Source organism: Parasteatoda tepidariorum, chromosome X2 (genome assembly GCF_043381705.1).
Source record: "Parasteatoda tepidariorum isolate YZ-2023 chromosome X2, CAS_Ptep_4.0, whole genome shotgun sequence".
NCBI classification, from domain to species: domain Eukaryota; kingdom Metazoa; phylum Arthropoda; class Arachnida; order Araneae; family Theridiidae; genus Parasteatoda; species Parasteatoda tepidariorum.
Window position 1 is genome coordinate 33,989,020 of NC_092215.1, and position 21,172 is coordinate 34,010,191.

The window sequence follows — 21,172 nt, forward strand, 5'->3', positions numbered from 1 at the left end:
TTTAATTTTGTCTTATGATACAAAGTAATATTTTTAGAAAACACCTAATTATTTTGAGTTTCTTTCAAAAGGTACGAACACTATTTTGAAAATTACTTGAAACTTTTGAAATTTTCATTAGTTGCCAAATACGATTCACAACAAAATTATGAGAAAGAATTGCTAAATAATTTTTTTTCGCTCATGCGCAGTATAAAAGAACTACTTTGATTATTCTTATCTTACGCAATTTTAAAACAAATTTAAGCAATTATTTTGTAATTAATTATAAATTATTGAATATTGAATATTTCGAATATTTTTATTGAGTTTATATTTCATTAAATATTTTTAAAGTTATAAACAACGTAAGACGACCAAAAAAAAAAAGATTTTATAAAAATGTCCATATTTTCATAATTATCTAAGCTATCGAAATTCTGATAAACTATCGCATACAATAACCCAAATAATTGTTTCAAGTTACAAATTTATTCCTACATTTTTTGGCATAAACACTATCTTCTATTTCTGATTGATTGTTGGTCCTTCAAACCTCTAAAAGCTTTAGACTTCATTGAGAAGCATCATGATCTAAAGATTTCTGAAGTTATATAAGGATTCTTTAATTATTTCATGAGAAATACAAGAAAATGTATTAGTACATTTTCATCATTTTGTTCACCCCCTGTGTATTACATATACATAGCAGTAAAGCATATAATTCTCAAAAATATTCATAAATTAAAAATTTCTATATTAATTAACTAATTATGCGTTTTTAATAGCGTAAAAATATTATTAAGGCAATTTTTAAATTTCTTGCTAGTTTCATTTCTTACATTTGAATAAATAAAAGGAAAATTAAGGGATATTATTGATAATTGTATATAAAAATGTGACACACATTTATTATAAGTTATGAACTTTTTTGCCAAAATATATTATTCTAAACAAAAATAAGTCTTTTTATGAGATAAAAATTTATTTTCCTTTGGCGAGTTCCATTATTACTCATTGCACAAAAAATTAATAGTTAAATATAATTTTTAAAAAAAAAACCTTCTTAGTTTGATTTTTTGCATAAAGCTTAAGTAGTAAGCTCCTGTTACAAGAAAATGTCCTTGTATTTGTTGCTAACGCATTCTTTATACTTCTTCTGCACATTTGTAAAGATTAACAAAAAAATTCTTAGAAAAGAAAACAATTACACAAAAGAAAAGTAAATACGACAAATAGGATTGTAATACACTTTCTATATTGTTTTTGTGGCATGTTTTACATCGTGTAATTAAACTTTCCACAACTTATTATAAATGTCTTTTGAGAGAAAGGTTATAATTTAAGAATTGACATTTATATAGAGTATCTCATGAGACGTTTGCGTATAGTATTTCACAGAAATGGTATTGTTAAATCAGGTCGTTCGTGTGATTTAAAATTTCAGACAATTGGTGCCATCGATTCTTCTTCGAAAAATGACAGGCATGTATTTTTGCCTTTTTTTTATAGTTCATGAGAAATAAATCTTTCATCTCATCTTATTTTGGAAAACTACAAAAAAATACTGATATTAGTGTATTTATTTACTTCTTCTTAATTATGATCAGCTAATATTTTTTAAAGAATAAGTCGATGTGTACAGTTACCTATACACTAAGATATTTCAACAATATTTAAACAACTCTGAACACAAAAAACCATGCTGCAAAGCTTTTACATTTCTTTTCGATGCAATACTTTTTCTGAAGCTGAATTTGAAAACTACTGATTTGTCAATTTTTTTAAATTTTTTTTAATAATAATGAGGTGGTAATCATAACTTTATTACAATCCTTCCAAACGCTGTAAGTTAAATTGAATTTTAGAAACTTCAATTTACTGGTTACACTGAAACAGAGATGACTAACCTTTTTCAATTAGTATATCAGTAAATTAAAATGTATTATTTTCTGGTGTCTAGTGTGCCATTTTGTAGTACCTTGGTTAAATCTTCTGGTGTCTAGTGTGCCAGTGTGCAAAGTCTTACTTTTTTCTGATTCCGTTTGTGACAGCTGCTAATATTGAAAATGTTTTCTTAATGCTTCTGAAAATATCAATGAATTTATTAAGCGATTCTCGCGTGCCACCAAAATACTAGTCCTGTGCCACCAAATGGCACGCATGCTATAGGTTCCCCATATCTGCCTTAAGTGATGATATTGTATATTATGTTCTGTAAATAATGTCTAAGAATAAAATGAAAAATTTTTTAAGCAATTATTTTTTTTTTTACGAAACGCAATCTTAATTGGTCCCAAAGGAACGATGTTATAATATCAAAATGTAATTTTGTAGTTCCGCTTTGCTAGATATTACTGAAAACGTATATTTTGTATCAATGTGACTCGTTTTTGATCACAAATGTTTATCTACTTAAAGAAGATTCGTTGTTAAAGCTTTCTCCATTTAGTGATTATTTTTTGATTGCTATTATCTCTAAATAAGCCTTAATATTTTGGAGATAAGATATCTTAGGATCAATATCGAACCTTACATTATTTATAATTTTATATTTTTTAACAAATGTTTGATATCTTCCAATGAATTTGCATTTCAAGCAATCTAATGATAGATTGCTTGAAGTTACATATGTTGCAAACTTGTATTAGGGGAATTAGTTTATCAGTCTACAATACAAGAAAATAGTTGAAATAATTATTTAATATAATTAAAATGGAAGAGGTTTAATAAACTTAAATTTATTTTTTCTCCTTGCATAACTTACTGTTAATTTTTTTTTTCTTTTATTTTATGAGATACCTAATATTTTCGAAAATCTCCTTTAAAAAAATGTTGAGGAAGAGATGTCTAAATGTTTTATGTGTATTTCATTGTGTGTGATTTAAAATAATTTCATGCCTAATTTTAGAAATCATAAAACTGCACAAATCAGTTCTAAAAGTTTTAAACTTTTGGAAAATTTTGTAAGCGTAGATAAATAAAGTTATATATTTTTTATATTAAAATACGTAATTATTGATTTAATTTACTTAAATTTCTTTTTTTTTTTACAGGTTCTGCTTGTGAGATAAATCATGATTGCTGACACTTGTGACTCGCATTTTCATTCTTTGGATAAGGTAAGATTTATCATTAAATTGATACATTAAGAGTATTGATTAATTGATTAAAGATTAATTAATTGATTGATTGATTGATTGATTATTGATCAATTGATCTATTATAATAAAATATTTTATTATAGGAATCAAAAATGTAACAAATCTTATTTAAATTCAGGAAATTACAGTCTAAATAAACACAAATTGAAATTTAATAATAGTCTAATGCACTACTAACAATATATTACGAGCTAACAATATGTAAGTCTAATTATCTATAAATTTGTATTTAGTTGATTACAAACAAATCGCGAAGAAACTGTCTGATTTCAATTTAAAATTTTAAAACCGTTTCGGTTACAACAAGAGAAAAAATTCTGGTTATATTGCCGTACTGTATGTTAGTGGCATTTCTGATTTAAAAAAAAAGAAAAGAAAAACGTATTTCTGGTTAATTAAACCTAAATGTACGGTATTTAAACCATTCGATTGGAGTTTTCAAAATTATAGTTCTTACTACCTCACATTTAGTAAAAAATAAAAAACTAAAAAGAATAGAAAAATATTTTTTATACCAAGCAGTAAAAAATCATGATAAAATTACCAAATTTTACCTCAGTTACCAAATTTTATAGCATATTATAAACCCATATTTTATTTGTAACTTTGCCAAATAGCTTCAGTGAAAATTACCGAAATAATTAGTAAAAATTACAGAGATGTTTGGCGTTCCCATAGATACAGAAGCACGGTAAATTTTACCGCATTCTGATAATTTTGACAGTACATTTTCTTTTCTCATAATAAGAATAAAAAAAATATTGTAAACTGCATGAGTTTATTATTTAGAAAACTGCAAGTTATTTGAGCAACAACAAAATATCAAATAATTTCGTTAGAAAAATGTGTTGATATTAAGATTATTAAATTTATTAATAGACCAGACATTTCGAAATATCAATACCGATCAATAATTTTGAAATATGAAAAAGTAGAATTGAAATTAATTTTTTACCTCATATCCATATACTTAGAGCATTAAAAAATTTATTATTTTTTAAGATGATTTTCGATGGTTTCATTTTGTTTATGTCATTTTTTGCAAAATAACATAAACGTAAACTAATTTTCATTTCTAAAGGATTTTTAAAAATTAATTTTTATTTTCTCTTATTTTTATAATAATGCATCAATTTTAAGTTCTCTTAATTTTCAGATGTCCTATTATGTTTTCTCCTAATCAGTAAGAATTAAAAAAAAAAAATAATAATTTAAAAACGTAATGCTTTTTTTTGGATTTAAGTAATAATCAATATCAATATTAAAAACCATACTTTACGAATTTATTACTCTTTACAATTTGTATATTTGAAAGCAATAAATATATATATATATATATATAACACTGTTAATTATTTATCTATATATATATATATATATATATAGATAATTAACTTAAACAATTTACAAAAAAATAATAACGGAATTTTCATAGAATTAATCATATAGAATATATTAACAAAGAACATAGTAACATATCACTTAGAATACATTAACATATAACGGAACATTGTAATGACTTATTGTTTGGATCATCTGCCACTTGAAAAAAATATATATGTAATGATGTTTTTTAATCGAAGATATTCCTAATTCATACATCAGGGTTCATTTTTACCGGAACTCTAAATTACATATTTGTTTTCATTTAAATAAAAGAGAATAACCTAAATAAGGCAAGAAAAAATCAAAGTTAAAAACGCTGCATTTTTTTAAAGTAATTGCGTTGGAGAGAAGTAGTAATTATTGAAATGCACCATAGGTAGAAAGATGCGCAGTAGCAGGTGATGAAACTGAAAATGTCAACGCACGAGAAGTCAAGAAAAAGCAGACGATTCAGAGAGGGGCGCTAAGTAAGGGGCAGATGGTGTTACAGTGGAAAAATCAAAGCACCCCAATCAGTTAAAGCAGCTGCTGTTGTCTAACGGATAGCATAAAGTAGATAATTACGGGGTGGTATAAAAAATAAAAGAAAAACTACCGTATTTATGTGTTTTTGTTTTATTTTTGAAGAAAATCTTTGCACGCGAATACATAAAAGGAAGTGAGATCAAATTACAAAACAAAAAATATGAGGGAGTGATACAAAAAATTAGGTTGCTTGTTTTTTTTAGATTAATCAGATTTTAAAAATTAGAAATTTACGATTTTTGTTTTTATATATTCAAATACACACATGTATATGTGAGTGTTTGAATATGGTAACATTTTCAATAGTATTAAAATCGTAAGAAAAATTGGGTTATGGGGACAGTAGAACTTTTAAATTACCACTAAATTTAATTAAGTTATATATCTATATTATTAAAATTTATCTAATTACTAAATTTAATTAAATGGCTAATTTTTTATGTAGCATTAAATAAAACATTAAAAAGAACTACAATATAAAATATTAAAAATAAAATATTAATTTTTCAAGTTTTAAATATCATACGTTTCTTTTAGTTCTAAAAATATAGTTTTTGTTATTTTGGTGTAATGTTGAAACACTAATCTTTTCGAAAACCATATTTTCTGTGCATACTTTTTAGTACTAAGATGCTTTAAATCTTTCCTTTATAAATTTGATTTAAATAAACTGAATTTTTAATTCATAGTAAAAACATATTTAGTTTTACGCTTACCTAATAAATACAAAATTAATTGAGACAAAACTATGAAAATAAAATGCGGTCGCTATATCGGGAGGGACATTTTAGTTCTGCCGTATTAAATATAAAAATAACATTGAGTCCATAGAATCGCAAACGGTTTTGTATAGAATGTTATAATAAAATGTTCTCTGTAAAGGGGCTTCTACTAAAAAGCCTACTCTGTTTTTGTTCTTCATTGTTATGAAATAAAATCATAATGCATTTTTAAACATAATATTGTAGGTAACAGAAGAAATTATCCACTTGAATTAAGCATATGCTTACAGCCGCATAAAAAAGGCATTTTTTACATTATGACAAAATTCGTGGATAAAATTATACATATCCAAATGTAGACTCTCTTAAAGTTGATCGTAATTTTACTTGTATCAAAAATTTCCTACGAAAAATAAATCTATTTTCTTTAAAAATTTCATTTTACACGTGGCTGTAAAAAAATACAAAATAAATAGTAAATCCTTAAATCCCTAAGACATTATTTTGTTGAACAGTTACTGGAATACTATAGTAAGCTTTTTTTATTACTGTTATAAATTTTTTATGTTGAAATAAAAGATAATAAAATTCGTTTTGTGTAAATATGTATTAATATATGTACTTGAATTTTAAAAAAAAATTAAGCAATAGTTAATATGTAGAAGAAAGTTTTAAATGTAGTACTTTTTTTATACGAAATACAAACGCAAATTGACTTATATGATTAAAATTTATTTATAGGATTAAAGCGCAATAGTCTTAAAGCTATCACACTCGGTTAAAAATAACAGATTTTTTATAGGGATAATTTTTATAGTAATTGTTAAGTAATACACTGTAAAAAGTCACTCTAAAAGTCACTGTAAAAATAAATCACTGTAAAAAGTCTAAAAATGTCAGCTGGTGTGCCAGTGTAAGACTATTTACTTCACTGAAAAATACTGTTATTTAAAAGGCGGACGCCTGCTTTCTTAAGCAATAAGAACTGCTTTTTTTCGTAAAATTTTTTTTAAAAAGAGCTACGTTAGAACTATGGTTGGTGCGAAGCGAGAGTAGAATTCGCGTGCCCAGTCAAAGCGGGGATTCGAACCCAGGCCATCTCAATGACTCGCGGGTACACTTTCCCCAGATCCGGTAGTTCTTGGCTATAAAGAAGGATCTGAAACAATCATTTTCTTAAAAGCCTTACTCATTTAAATCAAAGATACGTGTAAAAAAGTTTAAAACTAAAATGTTTAATGGTTATGAATAAAAATGTCTGGCAATTAAACTTAACGAAAAATTGTATCTAAAGAGAGATAATAATCAGTTAGAGTATCTGTTCAACAATAAAATAAAATCGCGATTTTATTTATACGATGTTCAAAACCATAAAATAATTGCTGATGAGTAAAAACAAGCAAAGAAAATAATCATAAAATTATTTGTAGAAAGATGAAACAATCTTACAGTAAGCAAAACTGTTAAACTTGCAAAAATTTAAATTGACAGTTTTTATCCTTTTATGATTATGGTGAAAAACAGAGAAAAACTGTTTTGTGAGAAAATGAGCTTTAAACTATCAGATCTATGAAAAGGTGAGAGAGAAAAATAAATAAAAGGAAAAAAAATGAGAATTTTGTAGCTCGCGGAGAACGATTAAAGCCGAAAAAATCTGTCTCTATCTTTATTCAGTTTTTTTCTACATTAAAAAGGCCTTTTTTCTGTAAAATTTACAGTTATTTTTTAACTGTAAATTATAAAATAAAATTTTAATTTTTCTAAAAAGTAGTTTTAGTAAATTTTTTAATAAAAAATTGTAAACGGAAATTCAATCTCATTTATATGATTAAAGGGAGCAGTAGCCTTGAAACAATTGCACTCTGTTAAAATAGATAGACTCTTTTAAAGAATCTAAAAAGATCAGAAAGTACAATTTTAATAAATATACTTGACAATACGTTAATCAGCTGTAAGACACAGTGTCTAATACAGAAAATTATAAAAAAATAATATTCTCTAAACGAGTAAAAAAATTAGATCAGATAATGAGCAAATTTAATTACCACATATGGATCTGACTTGAGAGTCAACCACAAATTCGTGACAAAAGATCATTTAATGAATAGTTGAGCAGAACAGGGGAATATCACCAAGCAATTCCAGAAATAAAAAAATTTTAACTACAAGGGTCTTTTCTTTACCAAAACAATCCCTTCCTTCCTGTAATAATCAATTAAAAGCAACGAATATCTCTAATTACGAATTAATATTAATCACACAAGGGGTAGAAAAACGCGGGAAGAATACAAAAGACGAGGCACCCCTACCACCAAGGATATCCTTTTTCAAGCCCAGTTTATTAAGATCACGTATTTAACGACAACGGTTAGACTCATTTAGAGCTGCGACCTAAATGAACCAAGATCACGCTTTTCTTTTGGTTGGTGTTGGTTAATATCCGGTTCCTTTTTACATCCAAAATTTTCCAACGGTTTCCTGTATTATATCAAGACCAGCGCGACGAAGTGTTACAGTATCACCTGCCAAGGTATGCCTGTATGTGCGCAGAGGATGAGGTTAAAATGTATGGTGTCAGTCTTTTAGGGGATCTGATTTGCTGTTACCCTATTATATTTATCATTGACCCTTAAGATTCATTTCTGGGGCTATTAAAAGACCCGCTTAAGTTGTTCAGAAATTCCGCAATAGAGCATAGAGCGTTTCTGGTTGAACGAATCTGGTTAGACTTTTGCACCAGTCAAAAAGTTCCCGTTATATCCGCTGCATTTTAAAAATTATTTTGCTTCGATGAATTAACGGGAAACCGTTGAACGAATTCTTCAATTAGTTCGTTAAAAACTGAAAAAAGGAAACAGATTTATATTTGTTTAAAAGTCAAACTGATTGCCTGTAACGTAACAGCGGTTCCCTACTTTTTAACCTTTACGAACCATTTACTATCCATGAAAGTTTTTGCGCACCATCTGAGTTAGAACTTTTCAAAATTGTGAAAAGTTAATTTTAAAACTGCTCTCCTCATGTGATCTGATACAATGATAAAAATTTCGGATGAAATTACGATAAAAAGTACCGGCACTCAAGGTGCTGGTTTTGACCGTTACGTAACATATTACAGAACCAAAATCTGATGGACGGTAATTTTTTGCAATAATAATTCCTGTAAAATCACTTAATCTCTTTAATTAAATAAATATCACTGTAAAAATTATGGTATAATATTTTACGATAAAATGCATTTTATGGATATTGCACCAGTATGTGCCGATAGTGTTTACCGTAAATAATAAGCAGAATTTTGATCCAGGTATTTAAATAATTTCGCCAACCATCAAAAATGGAATTTATTACTAACTTGAAAAGAATAAATTTAATTTTTTTACATAAAGAGCTAAAAAAGATTAATAAATATAACTGGAAATTTAATTCCAGTATAAAGGTAAAATAATTTATCAAATTATTGAAAAGTAGAATTTGATTAAAAGTTAAATAAATAAAAATGAAGTTGTTAAAATTTAAAAAAAAAATTAAAATATTAAATTATCAAACACGAATAAAAGTGCAAATGGTAAAAATTTAAAAAAGTTTTTGGCTTTACAACAATATAAAGAGATATAAAAATTGTGCTTATCGGTACAATTGCTTTAATAATCTCTAAACAAAAGTACTAATAAATACATGTGTTATAATAATCTCTTAACAAGTGTCCTTATAAATACAATTGTATATTGTTTACCCATTCAGTAGCTTTTGTCATTAATGGTTCAAATAGCATGATTTGTTAATAGTATGATAAACAAAAGCCATTAAGCTTTTACTCAATGAAGCAAAGAAGTACAACACTTTTAATCTGCAAACTTCTTTAAAATGATTGAATCACTTTCCCTTTTCAAAAAAGAATCACGTTTTTAAAACTGGATTTTTATTGAAAGTATGAGTAATTCTTAGTAAAATAGTTTCATCGAATCGTTGAAGAATTTTAATCAACACTGGAGTACTTTTGCTCATTCAAGATTTGGTGAAAGAAAGAATTTAACCATTTGCGGGACACCGGTTTTTCAAGGAAACCATTTATTTTTGGAAATGATATAAACAAAGTTTTGTGTATCAGTTTTATTTTTCATCGCCACACTTTTTTATCAACCATTTTAAAGTTTGAAAATATCGTGGCAAAGTAAATGGCCTCAATCTTAAAATGAATGATCCGGCCATAATTCGTACACTAAGAGAAAAAGTATGGTTAAAACTACCAGAATATGGTTATATTTACCATGTTTCTGGATCTATGGGAACACTTAATAACTCGGTAGTTTTTACCAAAGAGCTTTGGTAACGATTTTGGTAAAATTAACAACAAAATATGATCTTATAGTATTTGATAAAATTAAGTGCATTTGGTAATTTTATTATGATATTTTAAAGGATGGCACAAAATCCACTTGCTTGGTTAAATTTACTTTTTAGTTTTGAATTTCTTCTAAATGTGCATTTGTAAGAACTATGATTTTGAAAACCAGAATTATCAACAAACCGTTACCATATAAACGGAAAAATTACCTAATGAATGGTTTAAATACTGTTAATTTTCGTTTTACGCGATAGGATTATGGTTATTTTACCAGACATTTTATTACCATACAGTAAGGTAATTTTACCAGAACATTTATCTCCGTGTATGACTCTTCTTTTCCAACAATTTAGTTCATTCTTTTTCCCTCTCTAAGAGTTAATCCTTTGAAGGTAAACATTTATATGAAATTTCTTAAAATTCAGAGCACTGTTAGATCAATTATTTCGCTTTTAAAATTCCTCTTAAACAAACAAGATATTCATGTCTTAGTTCATAGTTTATATAAATATCTATATATTCTGATCTAAATTTATAAAATTGTGATACTTTAATTCTAAAGTGCTGCCAGGCAGCAAAAATATTAATTAATCTAAGCATTAAGCCTTACCACTACTTTAAAGGTTCTTTTTATATTTTTAAAAGTGTTGCGTTTAAGCAAAATAATAGTAACTTTTGTAGACACGTAAACTGATGTAACTTTGTAGACGCATATTGTTCACAAAAACTAAAGATGCACAATTATAACACTTGCACCTGAGGCTTAAAAATTCTCAACTGGGCTATCCAAGTTAATTTAAATTTTTCAACCAAAGAGTGACTGAATGACTCAAAAATAGCCAAATAAATAAATGAAAGGCACAGACTCTTTTTTTTTAATGCTTAGCGTAAAACAACATTCATTTTGGCATTTGTTGTTGTTGTTACAATAGGATTATATCTGATAATCTATTGTAACCATGTTCGCTAAATTGAGATAAAATAATTTGCACTCATACGGTAAAAGATTTATTTTATATGATGAATTACTGCCTGATAACAAAATAATGTATTGTTATGTCACAAAATGTAGTAATTAAGTGAATAATTAAACCACTCGTTTTAAATATTTTGAAAAACAAATATGTAATATTCATTAATAATAACTTTGTCGGTATGCACTTTTAGAACAATGAAATAGGTAACAAAATAAACTTCCGCAAAATTTCGCCGATGTTTGTTTCTAAGAAAATAACAAAATCTGCACTTTTGCTTACTCAAAACCATTGTTGAGATGAAAGATGATTAAAATAAATGACTTAAATAAATTTCTTTTACCATTTATTTAATTTTTTTACCATGAAAAGAAAACTATATCAAGGTAAGCAAAGAAGAAAATTATCCTGAATTCTCTTTCAAAAGCGAGTATAGCGCGGGAAGTTTAATAAACGGAAATATCTGAGGTAAAACAGAGAAAATAAAAATCAGAAAATGAACTTCCGAGAAAAAATTCATAATAAAAAAAGAATGTCCCGTTATTAAACGGCTCAACCTGCCATACCAAAGGGGGAAGAAGCGTCTCACCTAAAGAAAAAAAATCGAAAAAAGAAAAACGCAAAATAAACCGAGTGAAAAAAAATCGACTTCGCAAAAGTCATCATCCTTATGCGTGGTTGAACCGTTTCACATCGCTGGTCAGTCCAGAAAACGTCCACAACTGGACCTTGAAAGGCGTTTCCCCGGGGGTTACCACACCACGCCACAATTTGTTTATCATAACAGGTGACTTATTTGAATTATTGCGTTTATTTTATAATTAGAATACAAGACAGACTAAAATAGTTTTCCATTGCCGCCAGCAGAAGTCATTATTTTCTTGTCATAAATGGTTCACACGACGATGATAAATAAGATGGTGGCTTCTGCTTACCCAAAGGCTATTGTAGAACTTATTAGAAACGAATAGAGATGTATTTATTAATCGTTTAATTCACAAGATTGCTGCATAGATAAGATCAAGGCACGCTATGTCGCATACATAGATAAAGCATGAAAACAAATATAGATAGGATTCCAACACTTTCTCAACACGGCAAAGATTATAATTATTCTAGCCTGAAACAATTTAACACGCATACTTCCGATTAAGCATTAAGTTCGTAATATATCATTAAAAGAACTTAGAATTCAGATTATACTGCCTTAAGGTTCTATTTTGTCACATGCCACATTTTTTTATCGATGACCATTAGACAGTTTTATCATCTATATCCCACTACCTAATAATTTTTTTAAAAGAATGTATTACTTAAACCATATAAGAGATATTAAATTTTTGCGATTGGATCAAATAATAGAAAGAAATTTCACCCTTAAATGTTATAATTTTTTTTAAATAATTCAAGGAACTTTATTACCAGAATATGCAAAACCTTACACTGAAAGCTTACATTAGCTGAAAGGGCTAATCGATCATCTCATGACTGGCTAAACAGGGGTTCAAATCCCAGCGTTGACACCACAATATTTCTTCCATTCTTTCAATACATGAAGAGTTTCTAGCATCCTTTACTCTTCAATAGGTGACTCTAGACTATTAGAAAGAACCTTTTAACTATTAGAAAGAACTATTAGAAAGAAACTTTCATTCCCGCACAGACCTCCAATGTACGATTTCATCATTTAGAAACGTATAGTTTTGTACTCGCGGTTTTTTAATTGTACCAGTTGTAAACGGTTTCAGGTAAAGGAATAAGGTAAAGAAATATTCTTAAAACCATAAACTTCATTGCTAATCAAATGGACAGACTGATGTTGGTTATTTACTGTAATTTCATAATGAAAATTCGAACAGTGTAGAATATTAAATTAATGATATATTTCGTCGGTATGCTTTGTAATATCGCTAAACTGCCAAATATTCCGGATTAAATTATGGCAAAAGGTACTGGCACCCTGAAAACAGAATCCGTTTTATCGTAAAATTCTTCATTATGGTAAAAGTTTATACCGAGATTTTTGCAATCATATTAATTTAATTACAGTGATTTTACAGCACTTGTTACTGTTTAAAAATTGCGGTTTATCAGATTTTTTGTCCCATAAAATTTCATGTTAAAAATTATATTTTACGGTGAAAAAACTAGCACCCCGAGTCCCGGTACTTTTTACCGTAATTTGATCCAGAATTTTTTACAGTGTACTAGCGGAACTATTTTTAGAATGCAAATTTTAATTAATTAATAGAAAAGGCTTGGTTCACATGAAAATGATAAATTAGATAGCGGTTTTGGTTTACCCAAAGTCATCTTTAGCTCTATTTAAAAAGGAGAACATTTGGAATTTTTAAGCGTTCATATTGTGGAATTGCTTACATTGATGCACACATACGTACGTTACAACGGCACGTTAGCTGCGCGTTAGATGTTCAGGAGATGCTTAGATTATGCAAAGCACGTTAAGTTGCGCGCAAGCAAATAGAGATAGCTTTTTAATATTGTAGACAAATATAGACAACCAAAATATAAACCGAAATATTTGGAATTTTTTAAGTGATTCTAATTTGATTAAATTTGAATTATAAAATTTTGTATTCACGAAAAATTATCTTCTACTATCTAACGTTATAATAAATATGATGTAAAATTGATAAATCTGATATTAAGACGTCTACTTAATATTTAATGGAAATTAAAATTTTAATTCAACGTATTTTAAGTAAGTTGCCGCGCATAATTAGCCCGTTTTCCACTAAAAAATTAGTTTTTATCATTGGCATGTTGTAATTAAGATAAAATAGTTGAAGTAATTATAAGATTAAATTTTTTGTGCTCGCATTCCCTTTCTATTTTCTTAGACAAATATGTTGCGTTCACAGATATTAAGATGGAAAATAGAATTATTCTTTATACTTCAAAATTTGCTATTATACTGGAAATTTCAATGTTAATCAGAAATAAATGCAGATAAAATTAAGATGTCTTAAGCAGCCCCCAGTACTACTGTAAATTATCATCTGTACAGTTTATGGCTTTAGCACGTGAATATTTTCTTCAATATAGCATTTATTGGACATGAAAAGGGAAACATATTGAGAATATAATATATTAGAAATTCCTACTCTGTATCTTGAAGATTTGGAACATTTAAGTTTTCAGTTATATACTTGAATTAATTTTAAAAAGTTCAAATACGTCTTTTATCATTACTGTGTCTTAATTACTTTTTTAAAGTGTTATATTCTAAAATACAAGCCAATTTCAATATTTAAATTAAAAGAGTGATTAAATCAAACTGTTATTGGCTTAAGACAATAGAATTATGCATCCTTGATACTTAATAAATATTAAAATATCGGGAAACAAAACAACATGACAAAGAAACCAAATTCTTTATTGTTTCATACAAAACAGAACAAAAAAATTCTTCTTGCTAAAAAAAAAATTCTTAACTGACATTCCCGAATTTGCCTTAGTGATCTTCTTTAAATGCCCTGTTATTAAGGAACGGTTTGAACCATTTAAAGTTTGTTAAATATAATTTTAAAAAAACATGTTTAAGGAAACCAACTTTTTGATTGTTTAATACCTGACAAAATAAAATATTTTTTCCTAATAAGACAAAAAATCTTAAGTGATGTTGCCAAATTTGCTCTACTGAACTTTTTCAAAAACCCTATCATTAAGGAGTGTTCTAAATAGAGGAAAAAAATGTTCTTGATCATTTAATTCCAACACCCTCCCCCCTTCCGCAAAGTTCCGTTAGAGATGAAAGTCCGCAGTAAAAACATCCCTCACAAAACATCGTTTTCTCCCACTAAAAGATCGTCTGCCTGCCGTATCCTCACTGGTAGACTAGCCGATGCACGCTACAGAGGAAAAATCACCTGCGGAAAAAAAATCAAAACAAAAGCAAAAAAAAGACCCGCTCGCGAGCGATCCGTCCGATCTTACCGAGAAGCAACAGGTGAAAGTGAAGAGAGCGCACCACCACAATACTCAGATGATAATAAAATGAATAAAAAAAGGACACAACAATATAATCAACAAAATAGAATTTAGTTCCGTTGAGCGCGTTGTGTGACGTCACGGAAACCTTGAAGACTACTTTTTAGTGTCAGGTAAATCTCTTAAGAGCGGCAAACGTGATTCTGGTTTTGATTCGAACAGTTCTTGAATCCTCCATCCCTTTAACTTATCCTTTCTTCATCTTTATCCCCATTCCCCGAATGATCTTAGGATAGAGGGACTTTTGTGTTCGAAGAAAATGGATTATAGGGGGATTCGACTAGTGATTGAATGATTAAGATCGATAATTTTTTAAATTGTTTTTATTGATTGGTTGTGGAGGGACTTGGAAAAAATTTTAAGGAGAGTGAAACTTATTGTTTGGAGTGAAACATTTCATCCTTGGATTAATTTACTTGTGATTTGTATGGCTCCTTTAGATATGGTGAGAAATTTATATTTATTTAATTAAATTATAATTTAAATTAATTTAAAATTATAATTTTGCATTTAACGGGATAATAAAAAATAAACTTAAAAAAGAATAATAATTTATTTCTTGCAATTAATTGAGATTTTTAAGCTATAAATTAGAAATAATTATTTTTCTCTAAACTAAACTACAAAATTTTGTTATCAGAGTGTAATTTAATTATTTATATCTCTTAATAAAATACAAATTCAAATGAAATTCTTAATGCAATATAAAAATTTTTTTTAATAAATCTTTAATTATTTTTTAAACAAACAATATTTTAAAACAAACTTTTTAACCATCTATTAAAACAAAGTGTTTTTTTAAATGATTTGTAAATACATCAAATGGAGGGAAAGGCATATTTTTAATACTTTTGAAGCAAAATATTAAGAAATTTTCCATTTTTTCTTCATATTATTTATGTCTTTAAGATTAATATCAGTTTATTTTACTTATTTCAATGCCTAAAGAAAAGAAATTAATTAACTTAATGTGAGTTTATTAATTTCAGTAAATATTTTTCAAACAATCACAGCAAATCATTCAAGTAATAAATAGTAAAAGAAACAGTATCACTGGTTTTACATCATGTTAAATATTATATAAATAGTTATAATTCAGTATTAATGTGTATACATATCGTGAATTTCTCACATTGAATATTGCATAGCTTTTTTTCGACCAAAAAAAAAAGGAATTAATATACTTTTCAGGCAATTCTAGCTTTTCACTTTAGGAAAATTAACTAATCATTTTCTGATATTAATTACATTCATTTTGAAACTTTGTCTGTATACATTTTAGTGTATAGGATTTTTAAAAATCTTACTTCAGTCTATTTCGTGAAATTCCATTTTTTTATATACATATAAAACTGCTTTATATCTTATCATAGTATAAAAGATTGGAATTGGTTGTAAGAGTTAGTTCTAATAATGCGACTTTAAAAATATATTTTACTTATTAGTTAGTTACTTGTCTGTAATTGTGAGCTACCTCAAAAACTGTTAGTTGCCGTATTCTGAGACAGTAAAAATTGCTTCATAGAATATATTGCTTTCCAAATTATATATTCTGCTTTTTTAAATGTCCACAAAAATTTACAAAAATTATAATTCGAAACTTGAAACTAAATTATCTTTTTTTTTGCAAGTTTTCGATATTTTAATGTAACATCGAGGAAAAAAAGTATAGTCAGAACTACAAGAATATGGTAAATTTACCCTGTCTCTGTCTCTAAGGGAACACTATAACCATAGTAATTTTTACTGAAGTTCTTTGGTAAAGAATTTGGTAAAATTAATAATGAAATATGGTTTTAAAATATGTGTTAAAGTTTGATAAATGTGATAAAATTCAGTTCCTTGGAATAAAAGCATAAAAATCATTTATTCGGTTAAACGTACTTTTCAAAATTGTATTTTTACTAAATATTTGGTAATAAGAGCTGTAATTTTGAAAACCATAATTTCCTGCAAACCGTTACCATAAAAACGGGAAGAGTACAAAACGAATGGTTTACATACAGTATAATTTGGTTTTATTACCAGAACTATGTTTTTTTTTTACCCTAAGACCGTTACCATAAAAACGGGAAGAGTACAAAATGAATGGTTTACATACCGTATAATTTGGTTTTATTACCAGAACTAAGTTTTTTTTCACCAGAAAATTTTTCTCCATGAAGTTTCGACTTTGTTACAATACAACGGAGAATATTCAAAAAAGTCGCAACATAAATCAATAAAATTATGTTTTATGAATTTAATATAATAAATAAAAAAAATTTTTATGATAATGAAAAAAAATTCATAATTTAATTTTTTTAAAAATATAATTTTTTAAACGTAGAATATCTGCTTTTCTTTATTTCAAAAAGATTATAGACATTGCTTTGCTAATAAATTGATCGAATTTATTATATTGATGTAAATTTTCCTCTAATATTTTCATTACTTAAAAATGTCTTACACAGTAATGAAAAAGATTAAATTGTTTTCGAAAAAGTATATATTTTTTAATAAGTATATTTTGAGAATAATAATAGAAGAGAGATTATAAAAAGAAATGTAACAAGAGAATATAATGAGAGAATATAAGACGAAATATATTTGTGAAATTGATTTTAATGTCTATTAACATCGATTATAATTTCAAAAACTTTTAAACGTAGGGTGTAGACTATTAGAAGCATCTTCATTTTTCCCAATTCATTAAATTAGCTCAAACAATTTGAGAAAAATAATGCGAAATTTCACCTTTATTAGAACACTCGTTTTGTTGAAAATAATTGTCTCTGTTGAAAATAATTGTCTCTTTTGTTGAAAATAATTGTATTTGAAATTTAAAGGTCTTAAAAAGCGTAAAGAAAATACATTTCTCAAATTGCTAAACAAAATTGTAAAATACATTGAAATAGTTGAAGAAATTAAATTGGCAACTGTGTTTTGAATTTTAAAAATTAATAAATACATTTTAATACTCTGAAATGTGCTTTCATTTCTAACTAACAAAATGTAAAAGCTTAATAGGAGAGATATAATGTAGAATATATTTGGTAAAAAATGCTAAATTTTTGAATTTTATAAGTTAGATACAAGATATTTTCCTTGTAATTGGTTATCTACAGCATAAATAAAAAAGCTTTTGCTTAAATTAAAATATTAAAATATTTTGATAAATAGAAAATCTAAAATTATAACAAAAATAATAAAATAATTCATGTAAAATATGATAATTTTTTTATTTATCAAAAACACGTATATTTTAGTACGAAATTTAGAGTCAAATCATTTACGAACTAAAAAATATCATTTACAATCAAAGAAAAAAACCATTTACAAAGCGTATACTTTAGAAAACAGTCAAAAATACGGGATCGCTAACTAACTTTTACAAATTGTTTCATACAAAGCATTATATGACTCCTTTCTTTTGAGTTCCGTATTTACCCTCTAATTAGAATTCCACTAATTACTTGTACAATTAGAATTTGTCATCTAATTGAGTTTTAAGAAAATTTCCTGTACTTTAAATGTTATTCCATATTTGCCACTCTAATGGATTTCGAAATCAATTCCTCTAGTTGAAATCCATACTAGTCCTTATATTAGAATTCCATATTTGCCACCCTAATGGATTTCAAAATCTATTCCTCTAGTTGAAATCCCTACTTGTCCTTATATTAGAATTCCATATTTGCCACCCTAATGGATTTCAAAATTTTTTCCTCTAGTTGAAATCCATACTTGCCCTTATATCAGAATTCAATATTTGTTATTGAATTAGAGTTTCATACTTGTCCTCAACTAGGAATTCCATATTTGCCATTTAAATTAAATTTTACATTAACTAATCTTATATTAAGCTATATCAGAGTTATTGCCATATTGGTTATTTTATAAGAGTTAATATTAAGTGGTTCATTTCAAAACTTTATTAGATTTCATATTTTTGATCGTATCGAAGCTTCATACTAAGAACAAGATTTATAATAAAGAAGTAGATCCGTTTAGTTTAATACATTGATTGCTTACTTTAAAATGTTACTTCTAAGGATAAATGATTTGTCTGTGAAAAAAAAGGAATATTTTATTTTTTAAATTTTTTATTTAAAAAAATCACTAAATATATTAAAATACGTTCGATAATTCTCCATATTGTATACATTATTATGTAGACCAAAAATTGAAATATATATCGAATATGTAATTTAAAACTTATTTTATATATTTTAATAAGTAAAACTTATTAAAGTACATATTTACTAACTTTTCTCTCGTCAATAATTGCTTTATTGAATTAAAAAAAATTTTAAATATGCCTAAAAGTTTACGGATTTTTCTTTTCATACTTTTTTTATAAATTAGTTGCTAAACTGATGAAAAGAAAATTTCTGTGGTCCAAAAATAGTTTAAGAAAAGATGTTTAAGACAACATCTATTTAAAGCTAGCCAAGATCGATTTCTTACATCCAATATATTTTCACGCAATGGAAATATGGTTAAATATTTAAATTTAAAAATTTCGAAGTAATTTCGACTGATAAAGTAATTGAAAATCTAACTGGGAGGCTATATATTTACATTATATCATTAAAACCCAAAATAATGGTTTTTATCATTCAATCGTTATATATTATATTGTTATACGATGACTTATAGGTTTCTCAAGTATAGGCTTAAAAAACTCCCATTTTTACGAGTTATTGACAAGCGCGTGCTCTTATTTCAATTATTGTTAGACGGAAGAAGAAAACATGATGACATAACAAAAATAAAATTTAGCTAAAGAATTGTGACCTAAAAATCAAAACAAGGTGCAGAGTCAGTCGCTGTTTTCTCAAAATTTTCGTTAAGTCATCCAGTTCAATAATATAGATAAACAAGATGCTCTGAATAATAAACAATAAATATAAATGATTTGACCCAAATTAAATGAACCATTTATTTTACTTCCTAGAAAAATATGTAATCACAAATTTTCGAATTTAAATATTTAAAGTAAACGCAATTAAATTTTCTTCAAAATGTCGAAATTTGCAACCAAAACGTAATAAATCTATGATTGTATAGTTTTTAATCATAGAATCAGACCCGTATACGAATAGATCAATGAATCACCAATTCCTCTAATATTCCTAAATTTGCGAAATTTATCAAAAATTTTAACAAACTTTCCGTTTATTCGTATTTCGTAACTACACTGAACAAAATTCCGGATAAATTTTTTCCTGATCAAATCAAATCCGGAACCAGCACTCAGGCTGCAAGTACTTTTTACAGGGAAATTTCTTTTTACCATTAAATTTACTACGGCAAAAAATTTTATGTACCGTAATTTTTACAGTAAAAGAACTGAATCACTGTAATTCAATAAATATTAGGATATAAAATTTTGCGACAAATAAAATTATAAAGTAAAATTATTTAATTTACGGTAATATGTATTTTGCTGATGCTGCACTCAAATTGTCAATACTTTACACCCTAATTTAATTGAGAAATTTTTACTTTGCATAGAACCGATGCTTTATTTTCTCCACTTTTAAAATACAAATTTACATCAATTATTGTGTATAAGACATAATTTAAAATTTCGTTAAAAAGAGTAAGCTGAATTATCTGAATTGAAATTATTTGAAATAAAAACTTAAATCTTTACCAAAATAATACTCCATGATTTTGAAGCGAAAAAAAAGTAGCATTCACTTAGAAATAATTTAACGTAACTTTTCGTTGAAGAATATTTAATAGTAGTAAAATTATATTTTTAAATAATAGAAAAATAGTATTTAATTTATATTATCCAGATAATTGGAAGTATGGCTGTTTTAGATTCTTCAGTTTCTGTTCTACTTCAGTATTATATGATAATAATAATTTTTATTTACAAACTCTAAGTTCATATATAGTAATTTTATAACACAAATTCATTTAAATGCATTTTTTTCCACTTTTTTTCATATCTCTTTTATTTGTAATTTTATGTTTTTATCACCGGAGTTGTAAGATACCATAGATACTATAAATGTTAGTTGTATTTTATATTAGTTTTTTATTTCCTTTGCATCATTTTAATTTTTA

The 21,172-nt window shown here is 26.5% G+C and overlaps 1 protein-coding gene across 2 annotated transcripts in view; it reads left to right on the forward strand.

Annotated features, from left to right (window-relative positions):
* The window catches only part of LOC107450205 (nuclear receptor subfamily 1 group D member 2), a 67,441-nt gene that overhangs the window by 5,825 nt on the left and 40,444 nt on the right, over window positions 1-21,172 (forward strand). Inside the window, exon 2 of one of the 2 annotated variants that reach the window (XM_016065950.3) lies at window positions 3,036-3,101. In XM_016065950.3, coding sequence (XP_015921436.1) covers window positions 3,057-3,101 — 45 coding nt within the window. In that variant the 5' untranslated portion in view covers window positions 3,036-3,056. Of the gene's footprint in view, window positions 1-3,035; window positions 3,102-15,056; window positions 15,555-21,172 lie in introns of those variants that run through there. The other variant, XM_016065951.3, reaches the window with a different exon arrangement.